This window comes from Mesoplodon bidens (genome assembly GCF_964165515.1).
Source record: "Mesoplodon bidens genome assembly, chromosome: 2".
Classification (NCBI taxonomy): Eukaryota; Metazoa; Chordata; class Mammalia; order Artiodactyla; family Ziphiidae; genus Mesoplodon; species Mesoplodon bidens.
Genome location: NC_138177.1, coordinates 23,486,975 through 23,503,717, shown reverse-complemented (window position 1 = coordinate 23,503,717; position 16,743 = coordinate 23,486,975). Strand labels below are relative to the sequence as shown.

At 53.7% G+C, this 16,743-nt stretch overlaps 1 protein-coding gene across 1 annotated transcript in view; it reads right to left on the bottom strand.

Annotated features, from left to right (window-relative positions):
• Positions 1–7,934: 7,934 nt before the first annotated feature.
• STUM (stum, mechanosensory transduction mediator homolog) overlaps positions 7,935–16,743 on the bottom strand; it is a gene marked incomplete at both ends in the record, with an annotated part of 54,209 nt that continues 45,400 nt past the window's right edge. The window contains 2 exons of the mRNA XM_081225023.1: positions 7,935–7,969; positions 12,603–12,782. Of these exons, the coding sequence (XP_081081149.1) occupies positions 7,935–7,969; positions 12,603–12,782 (215 nt within the window). The remainder of the gene's footprint in view (positions 7,970–12,602; positions 12,783–16,743) is intronic.

Genomic DNA, 16,743 nt, shown 5'->3' with positions numbered 1-16,743 from the left:
GTGACACGTGGGGATTCACCTCCCACAGCCCCCAGTGCTGAATACAGCACTGCAGATGTGGCCTCATTCTGGACCCCAGCTTGCTGCTCCTAAGGCATCGGAAGTCAGACGATCTGTTCTGTCACCTACACCGCACTGCTGCTGAGTGCCAAGCCGCCTGTCAGATGCTTCCCTGGCACGAGGGAGAGCCTGGAGCCTTCTTAATTCCAAGCACGACTTGTTCATTTCACGCTATTAGATTTCATCTTGTTAGATGGCCTGTGCCTCTCAAGAGCTTTTTGAATTCTGATTGGTCTCATATATTTAGTTCCCTTCATCAACACATTTGATAAGCTCTCTAGGTCTTCATTCAGTTATTAAAGAGAACACCGACTGGGCCACAGGCCATGCCCTGAAATTCCCTCCAAGGTAACATCAGTTCAACCAGTCCCTTGTTACAACTGAACCGCTAGTTATAAGTTCTCCTAGCCACCCTTACCCAGCTTCTCATTTACACAGGAGACTTGGACAAATAAGTACGCTATACACATGTCCCTCATCAACCCGTCTGGCAATCAAGAGAAGGAAATGAGTTTCATCTGTACACTTATTTTTGGAAAACCCAGTCTGGGCCCAACACTCGATTTAGCGCGGGCAAACTCCAGGTTGAGGAGGGATCAGATTACCAAACATGTGGGCCTTTGAGGAGTAACTTGTACAAGCCTCCCAGGAGAAGGGGGATGCGAGGAAGAAGTCTGAAGGAAGGCAAGGCCCGCCTTGGAGAAGGGCAACCTTCGTAACAGGAAGGACACCAACAGCAGATGCTGCCGAGGGAGAAGGAGGGAGGCATCGGGGACCAGTCAGAGATCTGCCCAATTCTGAAAACGAGAGGACACAGGGATTTGAGAAGCCACCAGAAAGGTCACATGGGTGTTTATTACATAGAAAAGACGGAAAGGAAGAAAAGGTTTCCAAAGCCATAGTTCCGGGATTTAAAAAAACACAAACTTGGAACGTCGGAGAGATGCCATGCTTTCTATATTTATAATAGGAATATATAAATATGTACATGGAGATATGTACACAAGTTTTTATTGTCATACATGGTATTTTTCATGACATGTACAGTAAAGGTGCTTGAATTATGCATCTGAAAGCTGGCAGAAGGCTGGAGAAACTGGAACCCTGCTCAGTGCCTAGAGGGCACTGTAGAGACCCAGCAGCAGTGGGCAGGTCCGCCAGGGTTGGGGATGGGGGCTGGGTTTTGAGGGTCTGTGGGAGCTAAGCTGCAGGCAGGCCTGGGCCCCAGGCTGCAAGGTTTGGGCCAGGGCAAGTCTGGAAGCTTCCCTGGTCTGTGACATTAGAAGTTCCTTCCTCTCTTGGAACCGAGGAAGGCTCCAGTCATTGCCATGGGTTGGAAAAGCCCCTTGGCTGGATTGGATCCCAGGGGAAGCTTGTGGAGGTAGGGTGGGCTCCCAATGGTCAGGGTAGAAGTGAGACAAGAAAGTCCTGGAGATCAGGGAGTAGGTCTTGCCAGAGAACAACAGAACTTAACAGAATTTAACATAAAGAAGAGCGACCCAAACAAAGCCAATCACGGAATCAAAAACTGTAAATCACAATACTCATCCACATATAAATTCAACTGATACACAACAGAACCAGTCCTGTTTCTATGTATGTTGTTTTTTTTTAAAAAAATGGCACCATGTACAACAGCATGGAGCTTAGCCTGTGAAGGGGGCCGGCCAAGGGCTCCCTCAGGGCGCCCAGGCCACTTATAGCCACCGTCACCCTCTCTCTGCTTGGAACATGGGCCAAGCGCTAACCCAGAAAGTGGGGTGGTCGTGACCTCTGTGCCCCTTCTCTCCTCACTGGTTCCTATACCGGGGCTGGTGGGAGGGTTGTAGGAACAGAAAAGGACCTCAGAGGACAGGGTTGTCTGCAGTCCTACAAGAGCCCAGAAAGAGACCATTGTCCCCTCTTCTCTGGGCAGACTCCTCTCACCCCTCCCACAGAAGGCCAAGCTGGGGTGTGGGGCTGAGCACAGCCAGGTTTGGTGGGGTGCGGGTGCTAAGCCCATGGACCCTGGGAGGAAGAGGTCCAAGACCAGGGGCCCTGGAGGGAGAGGAAACAGTGTGGGCATCTGGGCCTCGGATGGGAGTGATGATGGCAAAAGTGCCACCAGGCAGAGGCCCTGCTGAAGGGAAATGGCTCCTGGATGGGGCACGGGGCCCCTCTGGAGACGTTAAGTCCCAATCCTGAGTCTCCAGACAGACCCTGGCCTGACTTCTCCCAGCATCAAAGGGGCTGTGAGCGTGCACATGCATGCTGTGTGTGGGTGTGAGTGTGTGCACAGGCGGGGGTGTGCATGTGTCTGTGCTTCTGCTCACTCCAGGGTGAAAGTCCGGGGTCGGGGATGACCGTGGAGTCCGGACCAGCCTGGGTGGTTGGCATTTTGGCAAATCCAGACAGGGAGGAAGAGGGGTTAGGAACAGAGATTCCACAGCTAAATCAAAAGCGGGAGACAACTTGTACCATAAACTAGGACACACAAGTGGGACCCTGTGGTCAACCTCCCCTCTCTGGGGCAGGATCAGGAAGGGAGAGCGGAAGTGGGGGACCAGTGTTTCTGTTTTACTAGGAGGAGTCCTGGCCTCTAAGTCCATGGGGCTGGCTACTCCCTGGCCCTGGCCCTCGCCCTGTCCCTCGCCTGACAAGGCTCATCGTCCAAGCCCTTTGCTCTGAGAGAAGTGGGAAGAATGACGGTTGCCCAAGCCCCTCCTTGTACCCAAGCTATAGATTTTAAACTGAGGCACAAGACACTGGGAGAGACGAATAGCGCTGAGGCTGGAACTCACCCCCCGGGCTCGGGGGACATTCGGGGTCACTCTGGTTGGGGTTTCCCCCATCCGTCACCAGAGTGGTTCATCCTGTCTCCACGTGGGATCTGGGGCGGATCCATGAGAATCTGAGCATGAGCCTCCACACCTCTGTTGAGCCCAAGAGCGGTCTGAAGTTCTAAGAATCCAACGGGAAGAAAAGTGATGAAAAATACAGGACCCCGGGCATCGCCACCTGCTCAGGCTGACCTCAGCCTCCCTTCCCCTGACAGCCTGGACTCCTGTCTCCTCCAATACACACAGAGCTCTCTGCAGGGGAGAGGCTCCAGCCCCAGGCCTTGGAGAGCATCTCCCCTCTTGGACCTCCACTCACCTTGCTATTCCACCTGTGGAGGTGGGGATGCTAGTGATGCTGCTCACAAGGGAAGTGGTATCTTTGAGCTGCTTCTCCGAGGCCACGCCCAGGACCTGCTTGGCCCACTCAGTGCCCACTGAGCGCTTGCTGAATGCATAAAAGCCAAACAGGGAGCCTCCACTGGTGGGACTGCTAGAGGCCAGCACAGGGAGCCCATAGAGACAAAGGCCAGGTTCCATGGGGGAGTGTGTGTCAGCCGAGGGTCAGCAACTGCTTCAAACTGCTCGTCCCACAGACAAGGTCATGGTCCCTGGGGAGGGTCAGTGTGGCTGAAGTGGCAGTTGGTGCTTTAAAAGTGTTCATCCACCTCCGATGCCCCTGTTGAAAGCCCTTTAAGCAAGCCGCCCAGAGGGAGTAGCAGTATCAGTGAACAGCCCCTGCAGCCAACAACTGGAGGATTTACATCTCAGTTACATATCCCCAGGCTGTTCACACAGCGGAGGAGGCTTTCTCTGTCAACATCACTAACAGGATAAAAACAGCCGGTGTCATTAAATCCTGAGGTGGGCCTGGAGCCCATGGCCCAGCGCTTCTCCCCGGTAGGATCCGCCCTGGCTGGGGCCCAGTGGCCCAGAGGAGGTGGATCTAGCCAGAACTGAAGTGACCCTCACAAACTCATCTGTCTGGGTAGGGATGGGGGCTCACTAAAGAAAACATGTCAGGTCTTTTTTGTTTTTTTAATTTTAAAGAGCCAAGATGGCCCAGAAAGACCACTGTCAGCCAGTCCCTCGCTTTCCTCCTCAGGAGCCCCAGGCCTTTGGGAGCCATCCTCCTGGTCCTGTGGATTCGGTCCCTCCTTTCGCTGGCCTCAGGGCTTGGTTTTTGTTTCTGAGATCTGGGTCCCATTCCTCCAAGGGGGAAACGTTGCCCCGTGGCTTTCTTTCTTTCTCTCCTTCCTGTTTGCATACCCCCTACAGCTCCTTAGCCCTGGTGGCGCCCAGACGAGGTTGAAATCACTGCCGTGCCTCTGAGACACAGTGGGTCAGGGACTGGAGCCCCTGGGCGGGGTCCTGCGTATTGGGACCAGGCAGGTTTGCCTGCCTGCATCGAGGGAGCGCAGGTTTGAGGGCCACCCAGGATGGCGGCGGCGCGGCGGCAGGGTGGCACCCTATTACTTCTGAGTGGGCCGGGCACTGCCCCCCTAGAGGACCCTGTCTTGTCGCCTCCGTTCTGACATCTGAAAAACACCCCACCCCTTCCCATCCCCGCACACTGATATTCCCCCCTCTGATTCCCTGCAGGCTATCGGTAAGGGTCACAGGAGATGAAATGCACCCCACAGTGCCTGGCAAGGGCCCAGCATCTAGAGGTTGCCCTTGTCATTGGGGCTGACACGTGCGTCCGAGGCAGCAGAGAGAGGGCCTCGTGTCCCTTCCCTGTGTTCCCTCAAGCGCAGCCAGAGGCTGGCTCCGAGGCCAGGCCTGCTGCTCGTCAGGCAGGGGCTGCGGGAGGGCTCCTGCTTGCAGCCTCAGCGCCACAGCAGGCAGGAAGGGTGCCGGACCGGAGCCGGGAGCCATCCGCCCCTGTTGCTCCCCACGGGGACCCCGGCCTTCCCGGCCCGAAGTCTTGGCTCGGGCTCAGATCTTAAGATCCAGGTCAGCTGTGTCCACTGTCCATAAGACACTCCCAGGTGGCCAGGTGGCTCATTCTTGCTCCAGGATCCTGCTCTGGCCCAAGGGAATTGCCACTGTGTTCCAAGTGTCATAATTAGGTTCTGGGAGTATCTCATTCACTGTGAAGTTCTCTGTGTGCCTGGGATCCCTGCCCTGAACACCCGTGGCCTAGGAATGCCCTACGGAATTCTGACTGATAAATGGCTGGACCTGAAATGCACCCTGGTGTTTCTGGACCATCACCGCTGTACCACTGAGGTAAGCCCAGATCTGTCAGCAGAGGGCTGTGTGTCAACCAAGCTCTTGCTGGCCAGAGAACCGTGCTTTTCAGCTGGCTGGTGTTTCATAAGTTAACTTTGGCCATCTAAAAGCCTGAGTGGCCATCTCAGAGGACTAGCAGTACACCAGCCATTGCTCCTTATCTAACGATGATGATGCTGCTGAGACCATGGTCTCACTCAGAGAGAAGCTATTTTGAGCTGATCCACCCGCCTGGCAATCCTCATAGACTCATTGTTCAGAAGACGGGCTGGGGTCCTCTTGGTTTCTTCTGCACGTCAGTTACCTGGAAAGGGGCTGCCTCTTGAGGCTGGTGTCTTCTCAAGTTTGGAGAAGCAGCCGCAGGTGAGGGGAGGATCCGGGGAACGGGGGGGATAGGAGGGCAGATGTCCTTCCAAGCACACAAACCCTGGCATGAAGCCATCCCACGCTGGGACACATGGTGACACTTGTCACTCAAGAAAACTCCACCCGTGTCTGAATGTGTCACTGAACACGAGACATAAATTGCTCTCTCTTCTCTACCTCCTTAGCAGCCACCCCCGGCCACGCCAGGAAAATAAGATCCACCCTCTCCCTGTGGGGGCAGTCCCCTCCTGACACCTGTCATCTCTCCGGGGAGTCAAGCAAAATCGGGGAGCTTTTTGGGGTGACGGGCCGTGGGCTGGAGTTACTTCCCTCAGCCGGAGCTGTTTTTATCTGATTCTAGGGGAGGCTCCATGCTCTGACGCCGCTTCCTCGATAGCAGCCAGCCGCCAGCCTGCTCTGCTCTTGACCTGGAGGATGCTGTCTTCACACAGCAGAAGGTTCTGACTTTCTGGATAAAACCAGATCTGAGCCCACACCTTGAAAACACAGAGGCTTCCAAACGTGAAAGAAGCAGCAAAGGCCCAGGTTGGGGCCGGGAAGAAAGGAAGGGGAAGAGATAGACACTGCCAGGTGTCCAGAAAGTGCAACCCGGCCCCAGGCAGCTCATCAGAACTAAGGAGTGGACAGCGGGGTAGGATCAGGCCAAGGAGGAGAGAACCCACCCCTGAGTCAGGGCCAGGGTGGGCTAGGGGAGCAAGTGGCTGGAAGGAATTCTGTCTCTCCCAGGATGCCGGGTTGCTCTCTGGGCCACAGGGACCCTGAGGCCCACTTCCCAGCAGGACTGTAATTAGAAAGCCCAGTGGATGGGGTAGGTGGGCCACTGCCCCAGGTGGAGGGTTGTAGGAACAGAGACTATGCAAGCAGCAGCTCGCAAAGGGGCTCAAGGTGGAGCGAGGGACCTGTCCTGTGGCCAGCTCCCCAAGCCTTCCCATCTAGCACGGGGAAAAAGGCAGGACAGGCCACTCCTCCAGCCCTGGCCAAATTCTGACTGAGCCCCTGATGGATAGGAAATGCCCCTTGGAGAGAAACACACCCAATGGCACAAAGTCCAGTCAGGCCAAACACTTGGCTTTGGGCCAGTCCCACATTTTAGTGATTCCTACATTAGAATGAAAATGAAAAGAAAACAGACATATAAATGTCCATCTTGTCACTGTCATGTAGATCTCCGTTCTCTTAATTTCTGATTGATCTTGAATCAGACAGCTTCTTTTGGCTCCGGCTCTGTAACAATCACTTACAGAGGTGTCTTAAAGGGCCTGACAGTCCCTTTGCAACAGGAGAAATCCCTGTGTAACACCAACAGCATCACCTGAATGCATCTGTCTGCAAGAAGGATTTTCAGAGAGAGGGCCAGCACCCCATACAATTTTTTTTTTTTTTTTTTTTTTGCAATCCTAAAACCGCCAAAGCTCTCAAATGGTGTGTTTTCTCCCACAGCTTATTAAGTGGCAAAATCTGACCTGTACTGAGGTAAGGCTATTTACAGTTTTATTGATCCTAATTAGTCTGACTATTCACATGTTTCTCTGCAGAAATGGTCACGTGTTTGATGGTGGTGAGCTGTTCCAGACTCTGCCGGGCTGTAAGGAAATGTATGACAAATATCTCTATTCTCCTCCTCAGATCCAAAATTTGTCATGTCAGAGACCCATTCGGCCCCAAGGATTTCAGAAGAGGGAGTGTGGACCCCAAATGGTGTTAAGTATAATGGGAAAGGCTGCCCATGCAAACCTGGGTTGGTAAATATGTGTATGAACATCTGGCAATTCCAGCAGTTTTGCCCCGGGAATGGAGCCACTGCCCTCCTTCCCAGGGAAACAAAGGTCAAACACACCCAGGCCTGGAGATTTCAGGGGCAAGGAGGTGAGGGCTGCGATTAGGGTCAGCAGACACCTGCGGAGATCTGTCCCCCTGACAGCTGAGGGCACAGCAGGCCTTTCCACACTGGGCTGGAGTCTGTCCATCCTCACTCCCGCTGCCCCCAGGAGACCAATCTGGCAGGGGCTGGGGACCCGGAGGAGGTGTCCACTGCAGTCCTGCCCCCTGACGAGCCCTGCTCGTCTGGACGGGGCCACTGCTGCCTGGACTGGCGGCCCCTCGCGCCCTCGCAGTGGGCGGCGGGTGACGCGAAGCGGGCCGAGCCGGGGCGCTCCTGCCTCTCTCTAGGCATTCCCATCTCCATCCCACTCCCCACCCAACCCAGATGCTCTGGGTGTCTGCACTACAGGGCTCTCTGGAGCAGCGGGAGGAGCTGGTAGCCCTTAGAAGCTGCTGAGAGAAGCAGATGCGTTTTCAAAATAAATAATATTTTTAAGTCCCCTCTTTCCACTCCGAACCCGGGAAGCGGCAGAAGAGAATATGTGAAGACCCCGTGCCCGCCTCTGCCTGACGTGGCCCTCCGCGACACCGGGCTTCTCAGTGGCTTGCCCGGGCTCACAGCTGCTGTGGGATGCCCTGCTCCTTGTAGCCTGTAAGGAAGAAGCAGAGGAGAGATGGTCAGACACCCGCTTCCCTCAGCACTTCTCCAGGCAGTGCCCCCAGACTAGAATATGCTAGAACTTATTCACACAGAGGTGTAAATGACCGCCAAGGTCATTGGCTTTTAATGGGAAACAAAGGGATGAATGGAGAACAGTGGATCTTTGGGTTTAGTGGGGGATATATGAGAGGAGGGTGTCTGCTGCAGATCTGGTGGGGCTTGGAAGGTTACCACTGTGCTCCTGAATCCACACCCCTGAAGCTACTGCACGAAAGTGGCCCCAGCAGACTGGCCTGCTGTGATTTCCCAATGCGGAGCCTTGGGAGAAGGTACCAGGCAGGCTTCCCCAAGTGATGGGCATCTGGTACATGTGGACCGAGAGGAGGAAAGAATTAAAAAGGAAGACAGCGTACAGAAGGCAGGAGCCGAGCGTGCGTGCTCCATCAACTGGACGCCTCTGACACAGGCCAAGGCGACGGATGGCTTCGAGCCTTTAAAGCCTTGGTGATGATTATGAGGACATGGGAAAAAATTGACCACTGTTGATATTAAGGAACTGATGCTAGTTTATTTGAGCATGAAAGGGTATTGTGGGTTTTTTTTAAAAAAAGACATCTACTGGGCTTCCCTGGTGGCACAGCGGTTGAGAGTCCGCCTGCCGATGCAGGGGACGCGGGTTCGTGCCCCGGTCCGGGAAGATCCCACATGCCACGGAGCGGCTGGGCCCATGAGCCACGGACGCTGAGCCTGCGCGTCCGGAGCCTGTGCTCCGCAACGGGAGGGGCCACAGCGGTGAGGGGCCCGCGCATCACAAAAAAAAAAAAAAAAAAGACATCTACTGAAATATTTAAGGGTGAAATTATAAGTCTGGAATTTGCTGAGTGGTTACCCCCATTAGCTGGTAACTCAGCCCACAGAGGAGCATCAGTGGACTTACATGTAATTTTTCTCTTTATTTACCAGATATTCATCAAATTTAGGTGTTCGGGGTAGAGGAAGATGTAGGCAGTAATGGATGAAACCAGAGTGGCCACGAGTGGATAATGGTTAAAGCCAATATGTGTGTTTAGGGACTCATTGTACTAGGCCTTCTACTTGTGTCAGTGTTTAAACATTTTCCAAAAAAAAAATAAAGAAGCTTCTGAAAATAGAAGCTTGTTGACCAACTGGGAGAGGGGGTGTTTGTGTGCATTGGGGGTGCAGGGCAGGACAGTGAAGGGGGGGCCCAAGGCAGCCCAGGCATGAGGCCTGTCATCCCCCAACAGACTCACCTTGGGAAACTTTGGAGCAACACAGGGGTACGAGTCAGCATGAGGAAGAGGAGAAAAAGAGAAAGAGAAGACAGTCTGAAAACAGAGGCCAGAGGGACTGCCTGAAATATAAAAAGAGGGAGGATGCACAGTGGGGCCCAGGAGATGGAAGCGGGCTGTGGCCAGTATTCGCAGTGACCAGCCACTGCGGCCAGTGGCCAAGCCCAGCAGGCATGTGGACTTGGCTGCAGGAGCGCACAGAGAGCGTCCTCCCCTCCCTGGGGGTCACACTGGGTGAGACACTGCCAAGAAGCTCTCTCCCCTTCCCTCGTATCTCAGCCAAGGCCACCCTTCTGCTCATCTCCTGCCCCTAACTCTTCTTCCACCCCCAACCCATGTTTGTCTTGAGATGAATTCTGGATGGAGCCCAAGAGGGACGGGTACAGGACAGGTTTAACTGTGACAACCTAAAGATGTTGAAGTGACCCATCCTGGCCCCAGCCCAGCTCTGTCTGAGCCACGGGGTTCGCCTTTTATGTGGACAGGAGCCACATATATAAAACCTATTGCTTTGGGAAAGACCCAGGTGGGGGATGGCAAACAGACTTTATCTTGCAGACATCTTGGATCCATTGATAGTGACTGCCTGAAGCCCTGTGTTAAGAACATGTAAGACTATTCAGCAGAAAGTGTCATGATTGATTAGCAATGTCTGTCATGGGTATGGCAGTAGAGAGAGGCTCTCGTACAACTACCAAATATTTATTGACCCACAACCAATACAGGCTGTTGTTGACTGTTATTTGTTGTTATTAATAGAAATAGAGCAGCGGCCTTGTAAGTTCCTGATTTTAACTTCTACTTTGATCTATATTTCTCGGATTCCCCTCTTAGGAGGTTTTTCTTGATGGTACATTTCTTGATGACACCCCAGGCAATGCCAGGTAAAAAAAATCACCTTGTATTGTTATAGTTGAAAAGTTCCCTTCATTTTCACAGGACGGGGCGGGAGTGACACTGGAAAGAACAGCCCCTTATCCAACTATCTACCAGGACAAATAAGTCAATTGTGGCTATTCTCTTCTGTGTAGTCATCCTGGGATACACACACTGCATTGTTGCTCGGGGCAGTTCCAGCCCACAGCACCATCTCAACAGTGGCAATTACTCATCCTTTGAGGGTGGGCTTACTTTTTGGAGAAAGGGCAAAGGCACCCCTTGCTGAGATGGGTGAGCAAGTCTGGTGGCCAGGCGGGGTAAGTGGGTAGCGGTGAGGCGTGTTGAGTTTTCTGGTGCAGCCATCAAGTCCATCTCCCAAACAATGTTCTAAAAAGTCTGACACAAAGACAGCATTCCTGGAACCAAGGAGGTGACCCACAGTGAAAGCTTGGATCAGGCGGGAAGAGGGTAGGAAGGGTGGGGAGGTGGGTTCCAGCACTTGATTAGCCTGCATCCCAAATATGGCCCCGACACCAGCCACAGAAGAGGGATTTCTGCTGAATCAACAGCTAAGGTGGTGGAAGGTGAGGAAGTGACAAATCCCCACCTGCCCTTCTCGGGTCTCTGTTTCCTCCTCTAGGAGGTGATAAGGGGAGTTCTTGAAGCTATCTCTAAGATCCAGACCCTGTGGGCCCTGGTATCAAGCATGACGAGAAAAAGAAAACCAGAAATCTCTAGGGATCAGATTAGGCATCAACACATTTATTGAGACCCACCCTGTGACACAGGCTTGTGCCGCTGTAACAGGAAATTTCCTTACTAGCATGCCCCAGTGCCTGGCCAGACAGTTGTGTGATGAGGAGATGATGTAGTAAGAGGGGTCGGGGCTCATATTGGGTGGAGATGGGGCAGCCGTCACAGGCTTTCCACGTGCCGCTGAGGAAGCCTCTGAGAGCAGAGGCCCCTTCCAGTTTCTAACTGGGACCAAGGTCAGGAGCTTACACAGGCCTCTCGGGAAGCACCCAACGCCCCTTGGGAAATTGTCAGACTTGGCTTCTCAGGACTCACAGGATGACAGGCAGCACTTCTGTCCAATTAGCGATGTTCTGCACCCCTCCCCACAAATGCAAGTGGTCCGTGGACAGGCCCATGGGGCGAGGCTCCCATGAGGGGCCTGCCTTGGCCTCTGCCTGCTCGGCCCACTCTCCGACGTCCTCCCTGACAGCAGCCCCTGCCCTGAGAGCGGCTCTCCCCAGCAAGGAAGGACTGTCTTCTGACGGCTCCTCAGCTTCTCCCTGCCCAGTGTCCCCCTCCCTCTTCTCTGGCTGCTCCTGTCTCCCAGCTCTAACTTTGGGATTCCCTGGCAGTCCAGCATCCCAGGCAGGGGAGGAGCTGCTTCCAAGCAGCCTGTCTGACCAATCTACGGTCTCTGCCGAGCTCGCTCAGGCTTAGGGAGCTGCATTTCCTCCGGCCTGGTGGCTTAATTGGTCACTGACCCGAGCCTTGCTGGGCCCTGGCATCTGTGTGTGCCCTGAATCTTGGATCCTCACAGGATCCTGAACTCAGACTGAGTCAACTAGGAATCATTCTAGATCGTTCTGGAGCCCCCGACCCCTGGGCTTCCACTCCTGCTTCTGCTGTCCTTACCTGGCACAGCTCACCTCTGGCATTGACATTCCACCTGTCAATGGTTTTGTCAGGTGTAGGACACAGTAGGAGCGTGGGGTGTGGGGGGAAGGGCAAAGTGCCCGAGGAGACGTGGTCCTTGCTAGCGAGGAACGTGTGACAATACAGGGACATGCACAGGGGCATAGGGTGACGAGCACGGCTGCTTAAAATAGGTGTCTGTTTTAAGATCTCACTAGGTTATTCTTAAAATGTTAATCAAGTATTCTCTGGTAGTTTTGTGTCACGATCAAGTTTGTGTTAAGTGTCTGGTGAAGGTCCATTGCATACAAATTAGGAAGAGTAAGGCTTTAGCATCAAGGAACAAAGAGCTTAGTTTAAAAGAAGTTGAAATTATGCTGTTCTAGTTGTAAAAAATGTTACAGTGTTTCCTGAGGGCAAACATACCCCGTGGCCTTTTCCTTCTTTCTGGAAACGGCATGATGGAGGCACAGGGGACCTGAGCTCAGGCGGGCCACACCCCTGCTACCCCGGTTGTCAGCCGGGCTGTTTCTGAGCTGAACGGGGGCTCCCTCCCTCCCTTATTCACGCCCTTCCCCTCCGGCTCAGGTCACTCAGATTCCATGCAGGCCTCGGGGCTGGGCCTGCGGGGAGGGTCCCGGAGGCAGATCGCCCTGCCAAGCCCTCATGCCCCGAAGCATCGCAAACACCCAGACCACCCTGGCCCCGCCCCTCCTCCAGCCCTGCTGCCCGCATGCCGGCCCGGCTCCAGCCCCTCAGGGAGGCTTGGCGCCCGCGGTTACTCACTGGCGAGGATGACCATGTCCATGCCCCAGAAGATGCTCATGATCCAGCCCACCATGACGATGGCCGTGAGCATCTGGATGAGGGCCGCGGCGATGTTCAGCCAGAAGACGCAGCACACGTGCCTGTCCGGGAGGTCAGTGCGGGCACCACACAGCACGGTGAAGGCCGAGACGAACGTCCCTGTGAGAGGCCGGAGGGGACAGCCTTCTGAGGGCGCTGGGAGACACGGCGGCCCGTGGGCTCATCACTAGCCTGGGGCCCAGCGGTTCGCCCTCCGGGAGCTCCGAGAGAGCGGCCTGTGTGGCACCTTCCGGCTCAGGCCACCTCTGCTGCCCATACTAGAGATGCCAATGTACCAGCCTGGAGGAGGCACGGCCTGGAGATGCCAAGGACCCAGCACAGTCCTGAGGCCTCTGGGGGAACACAGATGTCGCATGACAGTTGGTCCCTGCCATTCAGGAACAACGGTGCAGCCACTTGCAAGGACAACAGACAGCGGGTGGAAAGGGCACCGACCTCGTGGGGCAAAGATCCTTAGGGCCTAAGAGTTCAGAGGTAGGAGCTGCTGCCGCTGAGGTGACACGGAAGCCACCCACAGGGTAGATTCAGGAAATGACCCCCAGCACACACGCTGATTGGGGGTGCCAGCAGAGGGGAGAGAGCACAGGCCAGGGCATATCTCCCGGAACCCTTCCCTGAGGGGGCTCCCCCAAGCACCCCAGACCTGAAAGGGGAAGGACAGAGAGCCCGAGATTTACTGAGCAGCCACAAGGCACAGAGCAACGTGGTGGGTGTGTCCATGGTCTTTACCTCGTCCCAAACTCCCCAGAGCCCTGTGGGTAATATTGCTACATTTACTGACATTTCTCTCCAGCCAGGTTTTTTTCTACACAGGCTCTGAGCCCCTCAATGACCCTGCAAGGCAGCTGGCCTTCCTTCTATTTGTATGAGTTTCCTATGGCTGTTGTAACAAGTTACCACAAACTTAGTGGCTTAAAGCAACACAATTCTGGAGGTAAGAAGTCTGAAATGGGTCCTCAGGGCTGGGTCCTTTCTGGAGTCTCTGGGGGACAGTTGGTTTCCTGGCCTTTTCCAGCTTCTTGAGGCTGCCTGCATTCCTTGGCTCGTGGCTGTGTCATCAAAGCCAGGAGCTGCACTTCTCTCCTCTCTGACCTCAGCTTCCATCCTTACATCTTCTCTGTCTGACTCTGATCCTCCTGTCTCCCTCTTATAAGGACCCTTGTGATTACATTGGGCCCACCGGATAATCCAGGGTAATTCCCACATTTTAAGATCCTAACTTGGTCACATCTGCAAAGTCCTTTTTACCATGTAAGGCACCATCTTTGCAGGTTCTGGGGACCAGGGTATGGACATCTTTGGCGGCGGGGGGGGGGATCCTTCTGCCCACCACACTATCTTACATATTGTATTAACCAGGTGTTTCTGATGCTTTGATATCTGGGGCCTTGCTGACCCTGGAGAGACCCCACTCCCAGAGCTAGCCAAGTCCTAGAGATACTAAATGGCTTTCTTACACAAGCCAAGCAATCCAGAGCCCACACCCAGACTCCTCCTTTATGGACTTTTCACACTCTGGGTCACTCCCCCGCTACCCTAATCACCCAGAGCCAGGTACCAGACCACTAGGGCAGCCCCTACACCCCAGAGACCACTGAAATGATTCAAACCAGCCAATCCTAAACCTGCTTACCCTGTCTTGCCGTTCCTTCCCATGGAAACCACAGTAAAGGTTCCTCCCCACGTTTTCCCCTCACTCCCTCTGCCTCCTAACTGTGCCTTCCTCATTTGCCACCCCCAAAGTGCAGGGTGCCCCCTCCTCGTAGGAACTGTGAGTAACAAACCATCTTTCCTGCAAGCTATTATATATAGAATGGATAAACAACAAGGTCCTACTGTAGAGCACAGAAAACTGTATTCAGTATCCTGTGATAAACTATAATGGAAAAGACTATGAAAAAGAACATATATATGTATGACTGAATCACTTTGCTGTACACCAGAAATTAATACAACATTGTACATCAACTATACTTCAATAACACTTTTTTTTAAAAGAGGAATGTTAAAGAGAAAAAGACTATCTTTTCAGTGGCCATAATTTCCTGATCTGTTGGCCTCACCCTACCTAACTCATAATAAAATCTACATTTTCAAGCACGCACACACACACAATCAAGAATTAAGTATCTTGTCCAAGGTCACACTCACAGGTGGGCATTGACCCCACTGCTGTCTGATGCTGATGGCCATGCTCTGTCATCCTGACCTCACAGGTGGAGTGACCTGGGAAAGCAGGTCCAGACGAGAATGCAAGCCACGTGGGAAATCAGCCCATGATTCTCATGTTCCTACTTCTCATACTTCCTGCTCCTTGAGGAAGCTGCTCAGCAGGTGGGGATTGGGGTGGACGGAGTTGGGGGAGCCTTGATTTCCCTCCCTCTCTGCACCCTGGCTGCTGGCCCTTCTTTGCCCCAACTTGGTGGCTCCTACTGGCTTCCTAATGTGGCCTTTCCCTCAGCCCACACAATCGTGCCTCAGATCCAAGGCCGACCCCTGAGTCGACCAGGCTGATTTCTGATCCCAACCCTGCCCCGTCCTCCTCCTCATTCGAACAACTGCCACTGCTTGTGAGTGTTTCTGCCTTCTGAGTTACTGAGAACTCCTCTGAGGTCCCAGGTGGCATCCCATCCACCTTTCTGCCCCCAGCCCAGCACAGCGCCTGGTGAACAGCAGGTGGGATACGGACACCCAAAGAAATGCAACCAGTGTGAAGTTCATCCTCAGACTACCTGCATCATCACCTTCAGTATTTGTTTAAAATGCAGATGCCTGGGGGGTCCGTCTGAGAGCTGGATGTCTAAGGGGTGGCCCAGGAATCTGCATTTCTAAGCAAGTTTCTCCTTCCACTCAAATAATGATAATGCTCACTAAAGTGTAATTACCAAGGGTTCAAGATCAACCAAACAGGTTCAAGATCAAGATTCAAGTCTAAACAGCCCCTCTGTGTTCCTGACACAGTGCCGGGGGTGGCCCTCTGGGAGATTTGGGGAGGCAAATGCTGTTCTTCCACTCTCACCAAATGGACAGTCCATTTTTTTTTGGTTTCTAAAAATTTATTTATTTATTTATTTTTGGCTGTGTTGGGTCTTTGTTGCTGCGCACAGGCTTTCTCTAGTTGCGGAGAGCAGGGGCTACTCTTCGCTGCGGTGCGGGGGCTTCTCTTGTTGCAGAGCTCGGGCTCTAGGCATGCGGGCTCAGTAGTTGTGGCATGCGGGCTCAGCAATTGTGGCTCGTGGGCTCTAGAACGCAGGCTCAGTAGTTGTGGCTCACGGGCTTAATTGCTCCACGGCATGTGGGATCTTCCCGGACCAGGGCTCAAACCCGTGTCCCCTGCATTTACAGGCAGATTCCTAACCACTGCGCCCCCATGGAAGTCCCGTGAATGGATTTATAATATAAAAACAACGTTTTAACCTATTCAACCGGAAGTTTTTTTTAATGATTTTAGCACCCTTTCATATGAAGAGGTGTTAATTACTTTAAATGAGTCTTACCCGCTAAAGAACGAACCCTCTCCAACAGCGACGGGTTAGTTCTAACTTATTGCATGAGCACCAACCACGAGCCCGTGCTGGGCCCTGGGAATACAGAGTGCAGCAGGAGGTGGGGCTCGGCCGGGTCCCACTCCGGGAGCTCACATTCTGGTGGGGACACTGGGTCACAAAAGGAACAGTGACGAATCTTGTTTGGTTTATCAGAAAAGGCTTCACAGAAGAGAACATGAAGTGGGGAGAGGTCTGGAAAGCTGACGGGAAACATTCAAGGGGAGGAGGAGGGGAAGAGCAACCCAGAGATGACCCAGTGTGTCTGTCCGGACGCTCAGAGGGTGGCAGGGGACTTTGAGAGCACAGGGAGCTGAGCATAGGGTGCGGCGTTCGGGGCAGGGATGAAAAACGGGGCTGGAGGCGGGCAGGGGTCAGACTGCAGAGGGCCCCGAGGGACTTGCTCTGGGGCCTGACTTCCTCTTCTAGGCCACACGCGGCCCCGGGAAGGGTTTCACTGGGGAATCACAGACCAGGGTTTTGACTCCCAAGGGGAGGATGGGGCAGAAGGGGTG